We start from the raw sequence: 21584 nt of genomic DNA on the forward strand, positions 1-21584 counted from the left end.
ACCCCACGTGCCCGCGTGCCCTTCCCACGTGCGCCAGGCCCCTGCTCCCACGTGCACTCGCCGCGCCACCCGTCGCCAAGCAACAGCGCCGCCCCTGCTCACCCGTCTCACCACTCGCCGCGCCGCACGGCACAGCGCCACCACCTCGGCACTCGTGTATGCTGCGAGCAGAGCTCGCACGGCCGCCGCGCATCGACCTCACCTGCGCCGAGCACCTTCCCAGCTACCGCCCTCCCCGCTACGCGTCACCGTCTCCCCTGCTTGCCTCGACGCCCGCGCAGCACAGCGCCAGCACCGGACCCGCCGCAATTAAAGCTCGACCTTGAGCTCACCAGCCAACCCTAGCGCTCCCCCACCGCCTTACTCCGCCTACAAATAGTCTCCCCGCGCAGCTCCCCTTCTCCCATTTTAATTAAGAACCCCCACCCTTTATAACCCTTTTCCAAAAAGGCCCTTCCTATTTTCCTTTTTGCAAATAAACCCTTCCACCATATATACTTAATTCTAAATAAACCCCTAATCTTTTCAAAATAGCCCGGTTACTTTCTAAAATTATAATCAAATCCTTCCACCCTCAAAACTATTTACAAATAGGCCCCTGAACCCCAGTTTAACCCCTAAACCTCTCTGTTACCTATCATTTCATGCGCCAAACAATCTCCGATCGACTTGAAACTTTACCACACCATTTCCAACATAGTTTTGGCCATGCCATTAGGAAACCGCCCAAAAATATTACTCCTATCTCCATATCTTAATTGTTTCCGATTCGAGCTCAACGATAAAACATTTATTTCTTTTTCTTGATTGTGTGATTGTTTGTATACGTCGTAGATCATGGTGTGAACGAGGGAGAACCCGTCGATGAGCAATACTATAAGCAAGTGAACGAGGACCAGTTCCGCGACCCCTATCCCGAAGGACAGTACATCGATCAGGACTTCCCGGAAGGATTTGAGAACGGCAAGTTCAATCTCATCCTTTGATGCATATTGTGTCCCAGTTTTATAAACATAACCTATTGGCCTGTTTTACAAAACTGCATATTGTTTTGCTGCTGAAACTATGGTTGGATAGCCACCCCTTGATTTGCTATAACCATTCCTTGACCACCAAGATTAATGTCTGAATGTGATTTGTTTGGATGTTAATCGGTGCTAGAACGCTTAGGACCTTAAACACGGTACAACTTATTTTATAAAAAGAAAATGTGTGAGTGTGTGGGAAGAGAAAATGTGGAATTTTCAAAATATGAGTTAGATGGGATGGATGGCACTTCTGTGTGAATTGTCAAATGGTGTGCTCGTACCTGTGTGGTTGAGCGAGGAATGGAGATATCCATCTTGTCACAATTAAGGACCGAGTTGGTGTGTCATCTTGCCTAACTCCACTATCGTGCAAACCACTCGACCGTTGTATGGGCAACGGCTTAGCATAAACCCCATTAGTTAGTCTGATAGTCATCAGGAGAGCTGAGAGCAACGGGTGACCAAGGAGAAGGGATAAGCTCTGTGTGACTGATGCCCCGGTTAAACCTCGGTGATAGGTCGACGACCCCTTGGTGGATCCCGTGGTGGCTAGTCAGATCTAGCTAAGGTGTGTAATGGCTTTATTGGGATCTGCACCGACACTAAGGTGGTCGTGTTGTGGTACCCCGCTTGTGGGTAAAGTTGCACACCTCTGTAGAGTTAAAATCTATTCGAATAGCCGTGCCCACGGTACTGGGCGAGTTACGGTTTGGTCACACAACTAGTGTTTCTTCTGGGAATGGATGGGTTGGCGTGAGTTGTTTTGGAAAAGTGTCCGGCAGTTGTGCCGAGTGCTATGGCGGATGAGGAGTCCGGTAGCACTCTAAAACTGGGATCCTGTGTGGATCAACCCCGTATTACTCAGTACAAGATAATTGTTTTTGAAAACCCCTTTCTTTCAACTAAACCCCTGCATAATAATTAGCTTTCCGCAAATTAAACCCCAGCATTATCCTTGATTTACCTTGTGCATTAAATTCTATTTATACCCCCTCCGTGGGTGTGGTTGGACTTGCTGAGTATGTTTGTACTCACCTCATTCTTAATTTTTACAGAGGAAGATCCAGATTTCGTTCCCAAAGACGTTGAGTAGAGGTTCCGTCCTGCACCCAACCTTGCCTGTGGATAGGGTCACCTGCAGGAAGTTCTGAATGGCGCAAGACTCTGATGACCCCCTTTTCGTAGTTAATATCGTTGTGTGGGTGTTGGTTGTTATCATCGCGATAGTGGCGTTTCACTGCCCACTTACGCGTAGAGTTGTACGGTGATGTACCATCTGATGTAATAAAAGTGTTATCAGCCTCCTGGGACTGATATTGTATCACTTTTAAGTCTTCTCTTATGAGGGGACGCTTCAGTTACCGATTCATCTCTGTACTGGTACTTTTGGGTGGATCTAAAGCTTGTTTTCTAGTAGTGTCGATCTCAAATTTCATTGCAAATCTATATTGCAAAGAAGTTTTTCTAAGAGGTTGAGATATAAACTACGGGCGGAATGCATCTATCTGGTTATTGCCTGGCCAGTTAATTGCATCCTAAAAAAGACACCTCATGGTGATGGACATGAGTTGAGTAGGCCGTACGAGTAGCCGCCTGAACAGCCCGCTGCCAAGATGGGCCCGACGTGTAGCGAAGCTCACCCACACGCGGACAGAAACAACCAAGCCCAGTAGAGACCTGGCCGCATCGCGAGAGTCCCCGTCCGTCCCCAGAGTCCCCGTCCGTCCCCCACTCATCACCAGGGTTAACTTTACCGACCGGTCCGATCAAACCGGCGCGGTCTGGTACCGGTATACCGGTCCAATTTGGCCAGAAACTAGTCGGTACCGATGGAATTCAAATTTGAATTCAAATTTCACAGTTCAACTGGTTCGTACCAGTATACCGGTCAGTTTGACCGGTTTACTGGTCGGTTTGACTGGTAACCGGTTAAATTCAATTTTTTTCTTTTTTGGTTTAAATTTAAATGCCCGCAAAGTATATTAAATGAATGTTTGTATAACATGTTTTAGTCTAAATGAACCCTCCAATATTTTTTTTACTACTTTTACATTGTATTTGTATATTTTTGTATGCACGTGTTTTTATTTAACTTCAAATCTCCGTAAACTATACTAAATGAATGAATTTTTGAGAAAAATTGGCACCATTAGATTCATCGCACCTTAAAGTATTTTTAGAAAATTTTTGAGAATTTTTCATTTTTTGAATTTAAATTTAAATTTTAAATTTTGATCGGTTTGGTACCGGTCCAAACCGGAATCGGGCCGGACCGGTTTGACTGGTTCCCACTGATTTGGTGAACCCTGCTCATCACGCGGAACGCCAACCGAACAGCCTGAGGGGGTCCGAGATCCCGATCGCGATCGGCAATTCGGCACCCGCCGCGCCTCCTCCCCTTGGCCCCTGCCCTGCCCCGTTACGCTTTCGAATCCTCCCCGCCCATTGGACGAGCCACCACCGCTGGGGCCCACCCGCCAGAAACCCGCTCGCCCGGCGCCACGCGAGCGCCAAAACCCTAAGCACGCGCTCACACGGCGCGGCACCCGCAACCCCACCCCACCCGGCGCCCGAGCACAAAACCCTAACCCCCCCATCCCGCCACTGCTATTAAAGCGTGCGTCCAAGAACGGCGCTGCGGCTAGGCGACCGCATCCGCATCTCCACCCCCTCCTCACCGCTCGCGCACGAGGCGAAGGCAGCGATGGCGACGGCGACGGCGGCTGGTGGACCCGACAGGATGGCGGCTCCGGCGACGGCGGCCGGGCTCACCGGCGCTGTTGCCGCCCAGAGGTTGCTGAGCCTGCTGGCTCTTGCGGTAAGTATTCTTCTCCTCTTCCCCCCAGTGCGACCTGTGTAACTGTGTTATTGCTATCCAATTGCTGGATTTGTAGTGACCGCGATAATCGTGTGATTTTGCTGCTCTTGCGGACTTTTATCCCGATTACCTTGTCTCTCGGCTGCGAATAGAGCTAATTCTTCACTAGGCATGGCGTACTTTGCGTTTGACTGAAAATTTTGAAGTATTCGAGTCTGCAGATCTAGTGATTTAGTTGATATGCACCATTGCTGTTTAGGGCGATGTTTACTCTATGAATAGATCTAAGCAGATCTGGGTAACTGAATATGGAAATTTTAGTTTCAATGCACGATGGGAACCAGATTAGTGAATACTCAATGCTGTAGGAAGCTAATTTAAGTGACATTTGTCCTGTCTTCTCGCAATTGATCTGTCTTTGTGTATCGACTTGGACTGTGCTGAAATAAATTGAAAACAAGAGGCGTATGTGGAACTGATCTGATCTCTGTGTATTGATCTCATATTCTCATCACAAACATGATGCGTATTTGGGAAATTGTAGCAGATCTGTTAGAGGATTCCTTTTGCTACCTGTCTAATGGGTGATCAGATGTGTTGGCTGAAAGTCGAAATCAATTAGTTGTCATACTGCTCTCTGTTTACCAAACTTGTGGGATTTATCTCTTGTTGATCAAAATCATGATGATACTCACCTTGCTGAACCCATTATATACCACTTGTTTCATGGAGTCTCTCATGAATGATGCTTTGATTTTTTGTTTCCTATTACCCTATCCTGATGTAACTGCATTGCTCTCCCAGATTCAAGCTGTAAACAATGGAGTGGAAATATTGAATGAAGACCAGAGGGCAATTTACAAGTAGTTTTCTGAACTCTTCGTTTAAGTGTTTGTTCCGTGACTTAGTACATATGTTCTGTGCTAACTTGTCTGCTGATGTATTTTTTTGAAGGCTACTTGGTAGAACTAAATCTGAAAAAGTTCCTGAGAATAAGGATGCTGGGTCAGATGATGATGATGATGACGACGATGAAGACGAGGATGATGAAGGGGGTGATGACGATGATGATGCTGAGGAGTACTCCGGGGATGAAGGGGGTGATGATGATGACGATGACGAAGAAGATCCAGAGGCAAATGGTGAAGGAGGGAGTGATGACGATGATGACGGGGATGATGACGACGGTGATGATGATGGTGAGGATGACGACGACGATGATGATGGTGAGGATGATGACGACGACGACGATGAGGACCAGCCGCCAGCCAAGAAGAAGAAGTGATTTGTCGATTACACACCTGCATCCACCTCCTTGGCTGTTTCATGCTGCTACCTGTGTTGTTTAGATGTTGGAGCAGGTTTGGAACCAATGTAGCTTTGTCAGTGTCTCGATAGTGTAGGACAATTTGACATCTGATGTTAAATTGTTATCTTGTGTTTTCCCCTTTGTGCATGAAGTCTTATTGTGTGTTCTGGGTGGGGATCATTTACAATTATTGGAGCTGTGATTCTGTATCATGCCATTCAATCTCATTCTAAACCAGGTATTCACTGGTTTTGCTTCTGACATAACAAGGGAAGCAGAGCTTTCCTTTCGCCTGCACTGAGACGGCCTGGCCTGAAGTCTGTTCGCTGACAATAGACGCTGGAAGCATTTTGCAATGTGCTTTTGACACATGCTGGAAGCATCGTGCAACTTTTAAGCCTTCTTCTATTGTTGGGACTCATTTATCCAATTCCATTATTTATGCTGCTGGCATCTTGAACAATTGCTTTTACTAGAGGAGCTGTATCGTATGACTGGGCAATGCGATTGGACTATCCTAGGCGAGTAAAGTTGTTTGTGCGGCCGAATAGGTATTTATATCTCTACATCACAGGTTGAGCCAGGTGTCAAGCTTGTGAATTGGCCTTCTGGCTGCACACCGGCAATAGAAATCAAATCCAGAAGATACAGAACTATAAAAATTAAGAATAGCACAAAAATGTTCTGCTAACCCAAAATGTCATGCTGCCCTTCATATTTACACCTGAAGCGTGTTTCCTGACACAACATTACTACATTAGTGCTGATGCAATCATAACTCTTCCTGACGAACACATTGCTCTTTCCCTACTGAAATCATGTCAAAAAGTGAAAAAATAACCGTATGCATTTACAGGGTAGTACTCTGCCATTGGCCTCCTCTTATCTCCAACTGACTGAAAAGGAACATAAAATCCATTCGCTGCCCAAGGGCTCCATAATTTTGCCTAGACTAATGATGAAATTTCCTTCTGAAATAACCCCTTCTGTGCACAGCGGAACCATAAGTCACGACTCTGATTTTGACCTTGAAAAATCCTGGGGCTCACTACTGGCAAATGCTAACCATACAGCAGTACCAGTTAAGTAAAAGAAGACAGATGGCGCAAAGAGTGATATCTGCACACAAAACGGTACCCGATATAGTGATTAGATTGATTCATCTTCATGAAATGTAATATAGCTTATGGATTGATGGCATACACTCCAAGAATGAGTTGAATCAAGAAGATAGCCTGTCAGTGGGACACCAACAATTCCAGGCACAGCACCTACAGTGTTTGTGATTCCCTGGAGCACAAAGGCAACAGATTATAACAACTCGACAGAAATGTAACCAGCATCGACTGCAGACTATCAGTCAATCATCCATTTAAGCATCTAAGCAACAGAATGTTACTTTTCTATTTCTTTTCAAGAAGATACATGCAGGAAATTTGAGAATACAGGATTTTAATGAGTTACCAGGAGAATGCTTGCATATTCACGAGAGATATCTTGATGCGTACAATAAAGCCCTGTTTATCAACCAAAATATTGAGGGTTGGACCTTCGAACCATGTAAAAAGTGAGAGCATGATTGAAATCTTAATAACATGACCTGAAAATGCGAAGCTGGAGAGTGCTAGACCACTTGTAAGAAAAGCAACAGTTTCCCAGGGAGGCAGTCCGAGATCCACAGAGGACAGCATCATGAAAATCGCAGGTGAAACAAAGGCAATTGTTTGGCATATTTTTCGTACCTACATATTTAAGAAACATATTCAAATTTTCAATTCTACATTTTTTTCCTGTGAGCTAGCTGAAAATACTATTATGATTTACAACACAACATATACTATGTTCACTCCTGAGAATTGCCAGGGCTTCCTGTTGAGGAAACCAGCAGAAGCAATTTGGGAATCCAGGGAGTATTGGAGTTCGATGCAAGCAGCAGGGGCTGATAGGAGTTATAGTCAAATAGGAAGACAAAAGAATCTACTTCGTGTGAAATAGTACTTGATCTTGGAATGGAGTGTGCACTGTACTAGTAATCCTAGTGAACTGTAAGAGTCCAGGTCTAGACGTCTAGTGTTAAGGAGCATGCTAGTTAACTGAAGGGGGGGGGGGGACATATTCCATGAAAAGGTAAAATATCAATCTACGCTGCTATTGCCAACCCTCTAGTTTTCTCAACCACAAGTCCTCCAATACTACTCTAAATGCCAACCATTGCACGTACACATTGGAGGTGCCTAAAGCTGAGGTTTAACACTCTGCAACAAAGGCATACACAATGGCCTCAATGGGAGGTCGATTGAAAGAAATGAATGCTTTACCTTTGTGGTGTCAACTCCATTTGCTATCAGGTTATCTGCAAAAGGTGCTGCAATAGATGTAATGACAATTGAACCCAAAGGAGGAAGGACTGACACCTACAGAAAAAAAATGCAAATTCAAAAGCACTACATGAGGCTGGAGCAAAAGCTATATATCAATGATAAATAAAGACGAATAAAACCCTCTGCCCTACGCATCAAACCACAGCTCGCATGGTTCATTGGTTCCACGGTTATAGATCGCCTAGTGAGGGCAGGGCTTTCAATAGAAGGATTTACTATAATTTAAGAAAGAAAGCATGTACATACCCATGCTGCTTCGGTTAAGTTGAGGTTCAGCTCCTCACTGTGTAACACATGGTTTGGAAAAAAAAATCACAATAAGTTGTTGCTACATATGTTTGACACAATGTAATGAACAGATAGCAATGTATTTTGTCACAAATGAGATAGAGGCTAAACAAATGGATATATTGGATAGCCCCAAATGGGGTATATATAGTACATGAGCACCCAAACCCTAGACAATAGGAAAAGACTAAACTACCCTTGACTCATTTACTCTTATACCCTTAACACCCCCTCTCAAATGCAACGTGAATGCAATGACGTTGCATTTGGAGAGTTGACACTAAGCACTAGAGTACTAGACTCAACAAAATGAAAATGATACATCCAAAGTCCGAAATCAAAGATGTCATCAAAGCGTGCAACTCTTGAGCATGTCGATGTAGATGATTTCCTCCACAAGAGGGTATTGCCTTCACAACCGTACTTCAGCAAATAGCCCGAGTCTTCACAAACTAGTACATCGACTCTTCAACATGAACCTTGCTTTGGAGATTTTGAACTTCGACAATAACTTGAGATGTGTCAAACCAGCCAAACGGAGAGGAGAATGAGAGATCACTGCTGCAAGACGGCAAGCAGAAGGATGTGTGATGATGACGACGAATAAACGGCCATTGATCATGACGTGGAGCAAAACGGCTCCGAAAGGGACCAAGAGGGCAAATGTCGCATCAACAACGATGATGTGATTAGCTAAATCGACGGGACTTAGTTAACCAAAATAAAAACAAGATATGGGCTGATTTGACAAGGAAATGGTGGACACGCACGGCGTTGACGAACTGGAGATGTATAACTGGACTTGGATATGACAATATACTATGGATAGAAGCAGCAGCAAGGCAACAAGCAAAATGGGACTATGGATGGACTTATACGAAGCAGCAGCAAGCAACACACAAAAGCAAATAATGGATAGGAGCGGCCTAGCAGCAGATAGCAGGGACTAGAAGCAAATGAAAGCAATGGCAGATGCCGTGCAACTGCAGGCCCAAAACAGCATCACCTTGGCCCAAATATGGAGCCCCAAATGCAGCACCAGGAGCTGCAGAAGTGCAGAACAGAGCACCACACAGCAGGCAATAGAGAGAGAATGAGCAAACTGCAACGGGCGGCTCCACGGACGGGCAGAGATGAGGGCCACGAGCAGACGACGGTGACGGGCAGGGGCTGCTGCGACTGCGACAGGTAGCAACACCCCCACCCCCCACCCCTCTTTCCCCTCGCGAGACCGGACGGGGCAGAGATGAGGCAGGGCAGAGGAGAGCCGCGACGGCGACGACGACGGGCGGATCTTGCTGCTGCTGCTGCGACAGGCGGAGAACGACGAGCGGCCTCGACGGGACGGCGGTGGAGCGGCGGGACGGCCAGATCGACGAGGCGGCCGGATCCGCGACGGGCGGACGGAGGAGGCCGCGACGGGCGGACGGAGGAGGACGAACGGCGCGGACGGGGATGGCGTGGACAGGCGCCGTGCGACGGCGTGGATGGCCGCGCGCGACGGGCGCGGCGGATGCGGACGGGCTCCGCGCGACGGGCGCGGATGGAGGGGCGCGGACGGCGCGAACGGCGGCGCGCGGACGGGCGGAGACGATGCGCCGGAGGAGGAGGCGGAGCGGCGACGGGACGACGGTGGGGCGGAGATGAACTGGGCGGACGACGGCGCCCGACGGGGAGGGGGAAAAAATGGGGACGCTGCTCTCTGCTGCTACAAGCTGCTACGACTCAAACTGGAAAGGGAAATGGGTTTGGGGCTTAGGGTTGCCGCCCCCAGGAGCAAGATCAACGCTCCTGGGGGCAGCGCAGCGGAAATCGATCGGGTGGTGGTCTCAGATCGAGACCTGCTCTGATTCCATGTCACAAATGAGATAGAGGCTAAACAAATGGATATATTGGATAGCCCCAAATGGGGTATATATAGTACATGAGCACCCAAACCCTAGACAATAGGAAAAGACTAAACTACCCTTGACTCATTTACTCTTATACCCTTAACATATTTTAGTTAGAATTAACACTTCCCTACATTTATAGACCATAGGAGTAAGATAATGGGGGCATGCCACATGCTATAGACTGACATATTGTAGTAAATGTAGCTAAGATGAGAGAAACTATAACGATCTTATGTTAATTCATGATATCTGATTTCAATTTAGTCCTTTTCTCTTTGGTCCCATAAAGTAACTTGAGAAGAAAACTTGCAAGGTGCCAAACCTAAAGAATGTTGGTAGCCAAGACAAGCAAGTATAATGCCCCCAACTTCCGCAAAAGTGTGCATATATCATTGCCCACACTGCCTTGCTTTTGAAAAATGCTCCCCAAGGAACATCCTACAAAACAAGTAATGAGCCAGCTATGTCAGAGACATGTATTAAACAAAAATATCTTTATAACAAAAACTATGTGTCCATTCCCGAAGATGGTTACATTTCATCACATGAATTGTTGATAGTGATAAATTTCATCTGCATGTAATTGAATAAGATTTTGCTCTTCCCAGACTCTGAGAGTTGTTAACTTCATTGCAAATACAGCGCACTAATGCCAACTGGTTAGGAAGATGTCAACATGTCTTTCAGATGAGATGACAATGAGCAACAAACTAGACATTAGATTTCCATTGGTTGTTCTGAATGTCATTGATGTCAGAACTTGATAACAGTTTTGTGATTTGATCCCTGGATAGATACTTTAAGAAGAGGTTAAGATAGCGCGACCTCAATTGGTAGAAAACAACCTTTAGTGAATTCTGCAAATCTTCCAATGACAAGTCTGATGATTCTGAAGACACAGCTGATGAGGCAAGGCCATTGGATCCAGTAGAACTTTGTCCCAAATCTGCAAAGTAGAAGTAACTTTTGTAATGTTTCAATTGATTATATGAGGGAACTGTAAGACAAAAAAACATAAGGTGATAGTTAAAAAAATGTTTTTAGCTAAAACAATGTAGACACACTTAAGTTCAAAGAGTAGTCAACAATGATCATATTTAACACTTTCTATTAAAAAGGAAACAGATAAACACAGTGCAAACCAGATTAGGTGTAACCATGCAATTGCAATCCATCTTGGTTAGTGCACAAAATCAACTTGATACATGGAGCTTTGAGGAGGTAGTCCTCCATGTAATGATCCAACAAAAGAAGTTTTGACTCCAAAAATGATACAGAATTTTCCAAAATCCTCAGAAAATATATGCCTACAGACGATAATTATAGTAACATGATATAGAATTTTCCAAAATCCTCAGAAAATATATGCCTACAGACGATAATTATAGTGATTTCTATGGGAACGTTTCTATCATGGTGGCTGATATCATAAAGATAGCTCAGTGCTTACTTAGGCCTTTGTTGCTACCCAACTGTTTCCCTTTAAGAGATTCAAACCCTATGCACCTGTTACAGAAAATAAAGTTCAGCCACAATAAATTATGTGTTACCGACTTCTTAGAAATATATGCTTACCAAATAATCCCAAGAAGGCCAAATATGTAAAATACGGACTCCCAGCCAAGGTTCTGAATAATGGGAGGGGCAAACAGAAGTCTGCAATGTGATGAAACGGATAAACCATTAACCATATAGCAAAGCTACTGCTATTACTTCAAGCTGCATGGTTATAAAGACAAATGTAAGACAATGTTTTTTTGATAAACAAGAAAAAAAAAGGTTAACATCTTGTTATTAAGAATGTCTGTGCAGCTATCAAGATTTGAGATAATGAAAAAATTGCATCGTGCTTCCGATGCCCAAAATTTGTACCTCATCCATGTGGATTGAAGAATGAGACAAATGTAACCAGCAGAATGGTTACTGTTAGATATATAGAGTTGTATATGTGCTCGTATTGTATTACATGTACCCCAAGCCTATACGGCCTATATAATGAAAGGTCACCCCCCCCCTGCTAGGGTGTGTGGTGTACTGGTGTTTGCCCAACTCTCTACAGTTACAAGCAGTTCACGAGAGAGAAAAAAAAGATTTAGCATTTTATCTTTCTAAACAAATATCTCACAACATTCTGCTTCAATAAGTCATGACCTTCACTCTCCTCAAGTGAGGAGGGCATATTGTTTGACCAACGAAAGCCTCACTAGTTCCTCCTTCCCATTCACTATTCTCGTAGCCTGATACGAGTTATTTAGTTCGTGTCTCCTTGTTCTTGGGAAGAACCAAAGGTTCATTCGCGGCACTCGCAGACATCCAAGTGCATGACAGGTTAGAAGCTCAGAACTTAGAGCATGGTAATTTTAAGATCTTTACTTACAGGAAAGAACGGAAAATATCAAATGGTTGGCAGGAATTTCTGGTAGAAGCACAATAGCTTAAAACAGTACTCCTATGAAGCCACTATTTAGAGCTGAACACAGATGGAAAATCTAATTTAGTTCGGATTCAGCATTTACATGCATCAGCATATGCATGGAACTATGTAAATTGTTGCATAAAGATCATGAACATATTGGGCTACCATATATGTCAATACATACCCTAAGACACTTCCGAAGCTCAAACCACCAAAAACAACAGCAACTGCTCTTGATCGTTCTTGCAAGGGAATGGACCTGCATGTGAGAGCCAATGAAAGCCTGAAGTTCCAAACTACTCTTGCAAAATGCCAAAATGTATATGAAGCATTGTGAATTATAATAGCATTTAGTGTTAGATTCACAAATGTAGACACCAACCATGGTTACCGTGTAGCTATGCAAAAGTTCATCCTCTAAACATTAAAAGAGGAGCATGCAGAAAATGCCAACATATAAGCAGCCTTTGTTGCGCTAGAATTTATAACCATGAGATAGACCACTATATAGAAAACAATTTTGACACATTTGTATTAACTAACAGAAGTCCCAAAAATAAATGTCAAGACAAGGAACCAATGTAGCATATAAAAAAAGATCTCACCTAGCAATTAAATCTGTAGCAGCTGACGGGGAGACACCTTCTCCAATGCCTACCTAGCATATAACACAATTAACAAAGAATAAAGTGCAAATAAATAAAGATGGAAATTTTTTCTCTTCAAGATAACACACCCACCACACAAACAAAGGAGATGCAATGACTAGACATTGTGCTCAAATGTAAATGTTCCAGAATTTATACAAGCAATTATGGATATCAGCATATCACAAAGCTTCTGCATTGGAATGTGTTATTTCTGGGAGTCCTGACACTTTTGCAAATTGCATTTCTTAAATAATATGTGCACAAAATCAGATTCTTCATAAAAAAACATAGTTTCTCTTAAATCTTAATTAGATGTGGGACTGCTTGTGATCATTACCCTTATCAGTATCGACTATGTTACTCGATACAACCCCCGAATACAAGAACAGAATAAAGTAGTGCGAAATTTGGATCAACAGCTAGGAGAGACTTTTAGTGAGTAGGTTACCAGAATCCTTGACAGCACAAGTCCTGGCATGAACCCTGCTACAGCAGGAATCAGAGCAGTGGCCAAAGACCATGTCACAACACCGACCTCAAGAACTTTCCTACAATCAGCATAAAATACAATACTAAATTATTACAGTACAATAATAAATAAATAGGCATCACCTGTACTGTAGGAGTAAAATTAAATGATGAGAAAGAACATGGGATCTAACTATACGAAATTGAGAAAGGCATCTGACTAGAATTCAACTGCTTCAAGTTATAATGGTAACACAAATATTTTCAGCCTGGAAAAGGGCAAAACAAAATAAAGAGATGCTCAGCTTATGAATCATACAGTAGCAGCTGGCAGTTCCTACTTCATAGTGCTGTTTTGCAATTTTCCTACTTAGTAAACAATAATGGATCAGTATTTCTCGATCATCGATGTCTTGCATTCATAAATATTCGAGATGATTTTGTTACCCTAAACAAACCTTCCGCCAAACAATTTTGCCAGCGATCCTCCTGGTAATTGACTCAACGCATAACCCCAAAAGAATGAGGACTGAACTAATCCAGCAGTTGATGAGTTCCAACCATACTGATGTGACATTGGAATAATCGCGACACTCAGGTTAACCTGCAGAACTAGAATATTGAAATTAACAGAAGTTTCTCTTGGCAAAGGATGGACCCATCCATAAAAGCTAACTGAATAAAACATGTTGCCAAGAAGAGTGCATTGAACCGTAACAGCAATTTCATTACTTCTTTTTTAAAACAAAATTCATTACTTCAAACGTTTTCATGCTTGTAAGACAATGTTTAAAAACCCTCTTGGCTAAAAGTGAATATTACATGTTTGTACAGTGATGCAAATGCATGCTAAAATGAGCACTGAAAATGTGACAAGTTAGATATGGCCCGTATGATTAAGCAAGTGCAGACTATTGCAGCAGTGGCCTTCAGCTGAACTGTCCTGCAGTAATGTCTCTATGTTATGCCAATGGAAACCCAGAGGAAAAAGAAAACAGTGATCACATCATGTAGATTCATTTTGCAACAGTACTCTTTCGCAACTCAAATCCCCATTGAACACCTGGTAAATGTTATTGGAAACACTTGCTAAACCCTAAATCATAGCACCAATTGCTTCCTTGGCTTCACATGAACCAAGCTATAGAAGGCTAACAAATCGCATGCATACTACTCCCATGCATGCCATTTATGCTTTCATTGCAATAGTGCGAATGGCCAGGTATACTGTAATCTCAATCCCGTGCAAGGTCCAGATGATGAGACAGAAACAGGATGGGTCACCTTGTCCATGTTGCAGATGACGAAGGCGAGGGAGGTGGCGCCAATGAGCTTGTACCGCTCGGGCAACCCCTCCCACGGTGGCCACCTCAGCTCTAAGGCGCCGGCCACTTCCCCCTCTAACTCCTCCACTCCCCTCGCTCCCTCATCCTCCCCGACCGCCCCCGGAACCGAGCTCTTCTCCACGGCGCTCGCGAACCCTCCCGCGCCCCCGCCGTCGCCGGAGGACACCCTCACGGCCAGCGGCCACCGGCGGCGCCGGTGCAGGAAGGGCGCGCGTGGCGGGAGCATGCGGAGGAGGGGCCGGTGGCGGCGGCCGCCGCTGCCGGCAAGGAGGAGGAGGTGGGGCTCGTGCTGCAGCGCCGAGGCCGCCATGTCGCGTCGAGCCACAGGCGCGGTGTTCCGTGTTACGTGTGCACGCGCAACTGGTTGAGCTTGGAACTCTTTCCGGAGTTTGCGCGGCGGAGAGGAGAGCACGACGGCGCGAGCGTGTGGTTGGCGTGGCACGTGGGCCACAGCGCCGTAGAGCCAGGGCCCACACGTTGTTATGCCGCGAGATGCCAAGCGAGGACACGCGGCTGCTGCCTGCAAGCCAGTGCCAAGCGAGGACACGATCAGCGAGCAACCATGAAGCAAGCAAATCGTATTGTTTTCCCGTGGAGACATTTATGTGGCTTGGATTTTAAGGCAAACGGTATAGCTGGTATACTAGTTCAAATATTCAGCAATATGATCCACAAAACTTGCAGTAATGACTGTCAAACTAGCTATCTTTTCGTTCCACATTTAGTCATTTACTGACATGCACATAACTAGAGTAGCCCTCGCGGGAGCACAGGATCGTGCAAATTAATCTTCTCTCTCTGAAACTCCGTTCATCTCGTCGCAGTACCTGCACAATACTGCAACCAAGCACGACCAACAGAGAACTGGGTGTACATGGGTCTCCCAAAGAAGTTGCGCAGATCATGTCTTCACAACCACAGTTTCCTCCTCAGAAAGAGGCACAGATGGTCTCCAAGTCGTTCCGTCAGGACAATCCATGAGGGCGATTCCAACAGCTGCCAATTCTTTCCGGATCTCGTCAGATTTTTCGTACTCCTTAGCCTTCCTTGCTGCAGTCCTCTCTTCGATCTTCTGCAGCACATACTCCTCAGTGATGGAGGCTCTTCTCAATGCTTTCTCCCGCAGTTGTTGCAGAGCCTTGGAACAGAAAGTCGTTAGTAGCATGAGTGACTCGGTGAAAGACACTAGTGAAAATTGCAGCTTAAGGGATAGTGACAGACTTGGGATCAAATTAGCTGCGCCACAGCTATGCACTCTCTGCTTCCAAGATACACTAGCATTCTCTGCTTAGGACTTGTATTGGGATACACCGGCACATTATGCAGGACTAAGCATATGTACTATGATCGCTAAATAAGTTTCTTTCCTTAGGATGACTGGTTGAGTACGGCTGATAGGTAGGCCTCTGATATGTTAATTCTACAAAACTCAGCTTTCCTAGTACCAAGAGTTTACATAGTTGAGTCTGCAATGACCAACATGAAGTACTATTATTGAGAGGCTGTGACAGTGATACTTGTGTAGAAACAAATTTGTACTGCAAGCTGTAGACTCACTAACTCAGCAGTGTTAAGAGATGCACTCACCTCGTGATAACTTGAAGGCAGCAATCCTAGAACAGAGAGCACTACTCTTATTTTCTCTTCCAAGGCAGCAAGTGATTCCAACCGTTTTTCCTGCTTCTTTCCCTGTTCAAATGCCAGAGTTAGGTCAAACCAAGTTAGATAAGTCTTACCATCTCCATGAAAACGGTAACCATTTTCACGAAAGTGGTACAGTGAAGTCTGAATACTAGTAAACAGTATCTCCAGGAGTTCATCATTAAATTTACCTTACGAGTGTGCAACAAATCATTCATGACTTTCAGTGGTTCAGAAATAGCAGCCAATGCTACTGAAGTGTGGAGATCATCTGACATTGAAGTCTCAAATTCATCATGAAGTTTCTGGATATAATTCAGGGTATCAGCAGGCAAGGAATCTCCAGAGTTCTTGTGTTGTTGCTGGCAACTCTCTTCACAATCTCGTAACGTCTGTCGACATGAAACATTTGAAGTGAGCCCTTTAATTAGAAGTTACAGCAGTCAAATGATGCCTAAAGAAACAGCAAAATCAGTGAGATTATGACTTCCAATGCCATCAAAAACTTAACGGATACCTGAGTTTTCAGGCAAACAGAAGTAACTTCTCAGTCTTCAGGCATGAATTAGCTAATATGTGAGCACTTGGAAGTTGGAAATAGTAGGCAAAAGGCAGCTAGGCCGGCTAATATGTGAGTTTCAGTATTAAACAAACAATTAATTCAGTTTAGGAAACACAGCTTATCTTACGTCCAAGGCAGCCAGACCGGTTGATATGTGAAAACTTGGGAATCAGCTAGGACAAAAAGAAGTTTCAGTATACAAAAAAAGAATCAATTCAGATTACACAATCCAGCTTTTCTTTGGTACAAGGCAGCTAGGCCAGGTCAGGTGAAGTTCAATTGGCAAGTTCTACTATTGAAAAGGTAACATGACCCAGCTAGAAAAAAAAATTATGTTAATTCAATAGAAGTTGAGTATCAACTATTCATATACATGTTATCTGGGAGAACTACCCATGAAACCATACTAGCAATCCATTTTGAATACAGAGAAATTTGCTTCCAAAAGTACAAAATAGGGTACATTGTTAACAAACAACTAAAGGCAAGGTTCAAAAAAAACGTTATTAAACATCGTTTAATCGAGATTAGACGCTGAATGGAGGCCTAACGTCTCGTTTACGGCCTAGGCGCCCAATTAAGTGCTGGGCGCGTGTAGACGGTGTGTCTACGCACTAGGCGGCGTGTAGGCAGTGCGGATGCGTGAAAAAATGGCGCTAGGCGTTGCTGGGCGGGCGGGCGGCGGCCGCGCGTGGAAAGTGTGAGCGGGAGAGCGCGCACTTGCACGGAAAAAAGCACGGCTGCGGGCGGACCCTTTTCTTTCCTCTGCTCCTTTTCTATCCTCACACACGTGAGGCCGTGACCCGCCGCCGTTCTTCCGCTGGTAGCGAGCAGAGCCTGGAGGGGAATCAAGGGAGCTGCTCAAGAATATCTACAAGTATATGTCCTCAGTAGCATGATCACCAGGATATGTCCTCAGGTGTGCTTGAAATAGAGAACCCAAAAGTTTTGGACTCTTGGAAGGCAATAATAGCTAGAAGAAGTTGGACAACCTTCAATATACATGTACCTGGATTTTCTTATTCACTACCTAACAGGTTTCGTTGCCAGAAAAAAAATATTGATACATGTTGCCAATCATGGAGTTCCAGACCTCTTTATCACATATAATAATATATATGAAGAACATACCTGATACGTGTAATACAATCTATCTGACGCAACATTGAGTTGTTCTATTGTGTAGTTGATTGGAGACCTGTAGTGTGTGCCAAGTAAGAACATTCTCAAGGCAAGTGGGTGGTACATCTCTATAACCTGGAAAAAATGGCAGCCTTCAATAAGAAAGTACAGGTACAGTTATTACTTACTAGGGGAAAATTCGAAATGTTGCCTTTACCTTGCGTATGGTGACGAAGTTACCAAGCGATTTAGACATTTTTTGACTATTTACATTGACAAAACCATTGTGTATCCAGTAATTGATGCTACTGTCGCAACATGCCGCACGGCTTTGTGCTATCTCATTCTCATGGTGCGGAAAGATGAGGTCTTCCCCACCACCATGTATGTCAAAAGAATGACCCAAATAATGTGCACTCATGGCACTGCATTCGATGTGCCAACCTGGCCTTCCAGGGCCCCAAGGGCTCTCCCACCATGGCTCCCCATCTTTTGCAGCCTGGAATTGACATGGAATGAGTTTATGATTTATTAAATCATCTCAGCAGAGAATAGAATACAAAAAATGCTGCAAATCAGCATCTGGGACATCTTTTACCTTCCATAGAGCAAAATCAGCTGGGTTTCTCTTCCTCTCATCAACCGCAACCCTTTCACCAGCCCTATTATCATCAAGTTTTCGACCAGATAACTCTCCATATTCAGGAAAATTGTCAACAGAGAAATAGACATCCCCACCCACTACGTATGCACAATTGTTATCAAGGATCTGGCAAAGAAAAGTTGCAAAGAATACAAAGAAGTCAAGCTGTGTAGCAAAAGTTATTATACCAAAAGAACAGGAAATCAACATCGATACTATTAGCACTTTAAAGAGCTGCTGTTGGTACGCAACCTGACGGAAATATATGTCATGCACAGTAAAAAGCACAAAACTTATAATTCCTCCATTTTTAAATACAAGACGTTTAGAGAAGCTAATTACTTTTTTTTAACTAATACTTGTCCTACACATCATATATTTAAAAAGGAGAGGGAGTACTAATTATTTATAGCAGAAATTTTACATCAAGAGAGCGTCACAACATGCTGTCCTTCATGTTCACAACTGCATACGTATGGCATGATCACATTGAATAATGCCATACAAACATGGCACACAACATTGTGCAGTTTGTATACTTTTAAGATTATAACTGAGTCACATTGCACTTCCCAAGGTTGAAATAGCAATGCCTAAAGTCCATCTCAAAATTATGTGTTATTTCTAGATGAACCCTATGAGTTGAAAGGCCAAGCCACACAATGCAATAATATTCTATTGTCATTTGTCGACTTAATGAAATATGATGGACCTTTTCAACCTGATCTAGTGTATGTCAAAGCAAGATCCAATCAATCCTAGATTAACCCTAATATTGAGCCCACTACAGATATCAGTAACATTTTCAAGACAATAGCAAAAAGAAATTGCATAAGCATAAATACTAAGTACTCTGCACGGAATACTAATGAGCCACAAAACCAAGTACACGTACCTGTTTAATCATATTTATAATCTGATCAATATGATCTGAAACACGGGGCTCCACAGATGGTGGTAAACATTGAAGATTAGCCATGTCTGACAGGAAATCATCAGAGAACCTTTTGCTTAAGCTAAAAGGATCTTCCCCCAGCTGATTTGCTCTAGCAATTATCTACAGAATTCCAGAAGTGCAACTCAGGTTTCCTGTGCAGATTAGCAAATTGCATTTCAATATTCATTCTAGTCTTCCTTGTAAAATTGCTTAATATGATTTCAGTAGAAAATAGTTCATATAAAGCCATCTGCATAAATTCAGGTGTAAATCTGAAATAAACATGACATCAGCAAAAATGTGTGAACGATCAAACTAGATCTTTCTTATTTATTTTAATTCAGGTTAATGCGAATTCTGTACACAGTAAAGCTCTGACTTTCAAGAGCTTGTAAACAACAAAGATGTAAGATATAATAACTGCCACTTCAAGTATTGAGCTATGTAAAAATCATTAAATTGGTTAACAGAAACTGTGAAAAGAGATACATTTATTTGCAAACAAAATTTAGTCCAAAAATCACCTTGTCATCAATGTCAGTGAAGTTCCGAACATAGCGAACTTCATAGTCCAAATAACGCAAGTACCTATCAAGGTGGCACAGTAAGTTTATGCAATTCTTCCGTAGAAAAAAACTACCATGGAAATAGATAAAGCAATAGATATGAGGTTGTGAGAGCGTTAACACACATAATCTTTAGGAATCCATATCAAGCATCTATGCAGGTCCAGGCAAATTATACATGCAGAACCAATTTACAAGGGATTTAACCATTGTAACCATGTCACTACAGTGTCTATCCTACCACACCAGTTCAATCACAAAAATGTCGATGTGAAGCGACTACCAGCCATTTAGGGTTTGGAGTAACAAGCAGCTTAATTATCACAAGGCATATATATCTGTGGCCATTTGAGACCGCAATGTCAGTGTTAGAGGAGTCAAGGGCCTGTTGGGCCTTAGCCCATTAGGGTTAGTTAGTTGCTTGCTTAGGGGCAAAGTCAAACCTCTCTATATAAGGAGAGGAGATGTATCAATTTAATCAAGCAAGAGATTAGAAGGAAATCCCATCTCTCTTGCCAGCCGTGGCCCGTGGGCAAAGCCCTGCGGCCGGCGTTCCTAGCGCCCCTACAGCCCCAAAACCCTAGCCGCCGCCATCTCGTGAATAGTACCCGCGGTACTGTAGCGCGCCCATCGCTGCTGCCCTCCCTCTCTCACGATCTCAATCCCCACAACAACCATAACACATCAATTCACTGTAATTAAATGTTGCAATTAGGTTGCCTCGCAAGTCTGTAACACTTCAATAGAACTCTACAGTCCCTCCAGCGAGTGAATCAAGTGTGCGGTTAGATCAACAGAGATCATAGTTGGACTAACCGACCTGTAGAGGACGTCAAAGGCGACGTACGCGCGGGCATGGCCGATGTGGCTGTCGTCGTAGGGCGTGACTCCGCATACGTACATGCCGACCTCCCCGTTAGGAGCTCGCGGCCGAAAACGCTCCTTCTTCCTCGACTTCGTGTTGTACAGGTGTAGCTCGCGGGTTCTCTCCGCAGCCGCGCCATTCGATGCGGGGGCGGTGGCGGAGAAGGGGGAGGTGGAGAAGGGCCTAGCGGGGTGCGAGAGGAGGCGATAAGAGCGATGCGGACAGATCAGGGACAGCGCCCGGCGGAGGGGTGTGCGAGCAGCGGACGGCGAAGAGAGGAGGACAGGGAGAAGGCCAGCGGCACGCCTCGCCGCCGCCGCCATCTCTGGGTCGTGACGGCAGTGCGCGCGAGGGTCAGCCGACGAAGTGGTTGGGGATAGCCTTACGAGTTTTGTTCTTTTTTGTCTCAAAAAAAGAGTTTTGTTCTTTTTTTTTCTTTTCCTTGAAGAGTTTCTCTCACTGTATTTTACGTACTACTCCCTCCGTTATAAATTATAAATCATTTTAAAATTAGAATCAAATCATCTCAAAGTTTGACCAAAATTATAAAAAAAAATAAAAAGATTTATGACGTTAAATAGGTGTACTATGAAAATATAGTTAACAAAAAAAACAATGATACTTAGTTGGTATCATAAATATTATTATC

The 21584-nt window shown here is 44.0% G+C and overlaps 3 protein-coding genes across 5 annotated transcripts; 1 reads left to right on the top strand and 2 right to left on the bottom strand.

Annotated features, from left to right (window-relative positions):
- Window positions 1-3480: 3480 nt before the first annotated feature.
- LOC120658440 (prostatic spermine-binding protein-like) lies at window positions 3481-5418 on the top strand. Its single transcript, XM_039936720.1, has 3 exons — window positions 3481-3846; window positions 4651-4709; window positions 4801-5418. Exons 1-3 carry the CDS (start codon window positions 3733-3735, stop codon window positions 5129-5131), a joined length of 504 nt encoding a protein of 167 aa, XP_039792654.1. The 5' UTR covers window positions 3481-3732; the 3' UTR covers window positions 5132-5418.
- Window positions 5419-5790: 372 nt separating this feature from the next.
- Window positions 5791-14974, bottom strand: LOC120658306 (probable anion transporter 5, chloroplastic). Of its 2 annotated transcripts, XR_005668582.1 has the most exons (16): window positions 14538-14974; window positions 13712-13857; window positions 13234-13333; window positions 12741-12793; window positions 12320-12394; window positions 11295-11375; window positions 11170-11225; window positions 10565-10665; window positions 10042-10157; window positions 7783-7819; window positions 7474-7569; window positions 6756-6897; window positions 6620-6672; window positions 6359-6445; window positions 6079-6274; window positions 5791-6045 (listed from the first exon to the last, which is right to left on the bottom strand). XR_005668582.1 is itself a non-coding variant. In XM_039936557.1 (15 exons), the coding sequence occupies exons 1-15, from the start codon at window positions 14907-14909 to the stop codon at window positions 6164-6166; spliced, it is 1626 nt and encodes a 541-aa protein (XP_039792491.1). In that variant the 5' UTR covers window positions 14910-14974; the 3' UTR covers window positions 5791-6163. The 2 variants fall into 2 exon arrangements, 1 of the variants encoding a protein (XP_039792491.1); XM_039936557.1 differs by having other exon boundaries at window positions 5791-6274.
- A 235-nt stretch (window positions 14975-15209) lies between these two features.
- Window positions 15210-21313, bottom strand: LOC120658317 (cysteine--tRNA ligase CPS1, chloroplastic/mitochondrial). 2 transcript variants are annotated; one of them, XM_039936570.1, is made up of 9 exons: window positions 20891-21313; window positions 20029-20092; window positions 19463-19656; window positions 18523-18693; window positions 18142-18423; window positions 17934-18059; window positions 16432-16632; window positions 16187-16288; window positions 15210-15737 (listed from the first exon to the last, which is right to left on the bottom strand). In XM_039936570.1, exons 3-9 carry the CDS (start codon window positions 19544-19546, stop codon window positions 15501-15503), a joined length of 1203 nt encoding a protein of 400 aa, XP_039792504.1. In that variant the 5' UTR covers window positions 19547-19656; window positions 20029-20092; window positions 20891-21313; the 3' UTR covers window positions 15210-15500. The 2 variants fall into 2 exon arrangements, with proteins under 2 accessions (XP_039792504.1, XP_039792503.1); XM_039936569.1 differs by having other exon boundaries at window positions 19463-19624; window positions 20891-21312.
- Window positions 21314-21584: the final 271 nt, after the last annotated feature.

Source organism: Panicum virgatum, chromosome 2N (genome assembly GCF_016808335.1).
Source record: "Panicum virgatum strain AP13 chromosome 2N, P.virgatum_v5, whole genome shotgun sequence".
Lineage (NCBI taxonomy): Eukaryota > Viridiplantae > Streptophyta > Magnoliopsida > Poales > Poaceae > Panicum > Panicum virgatum.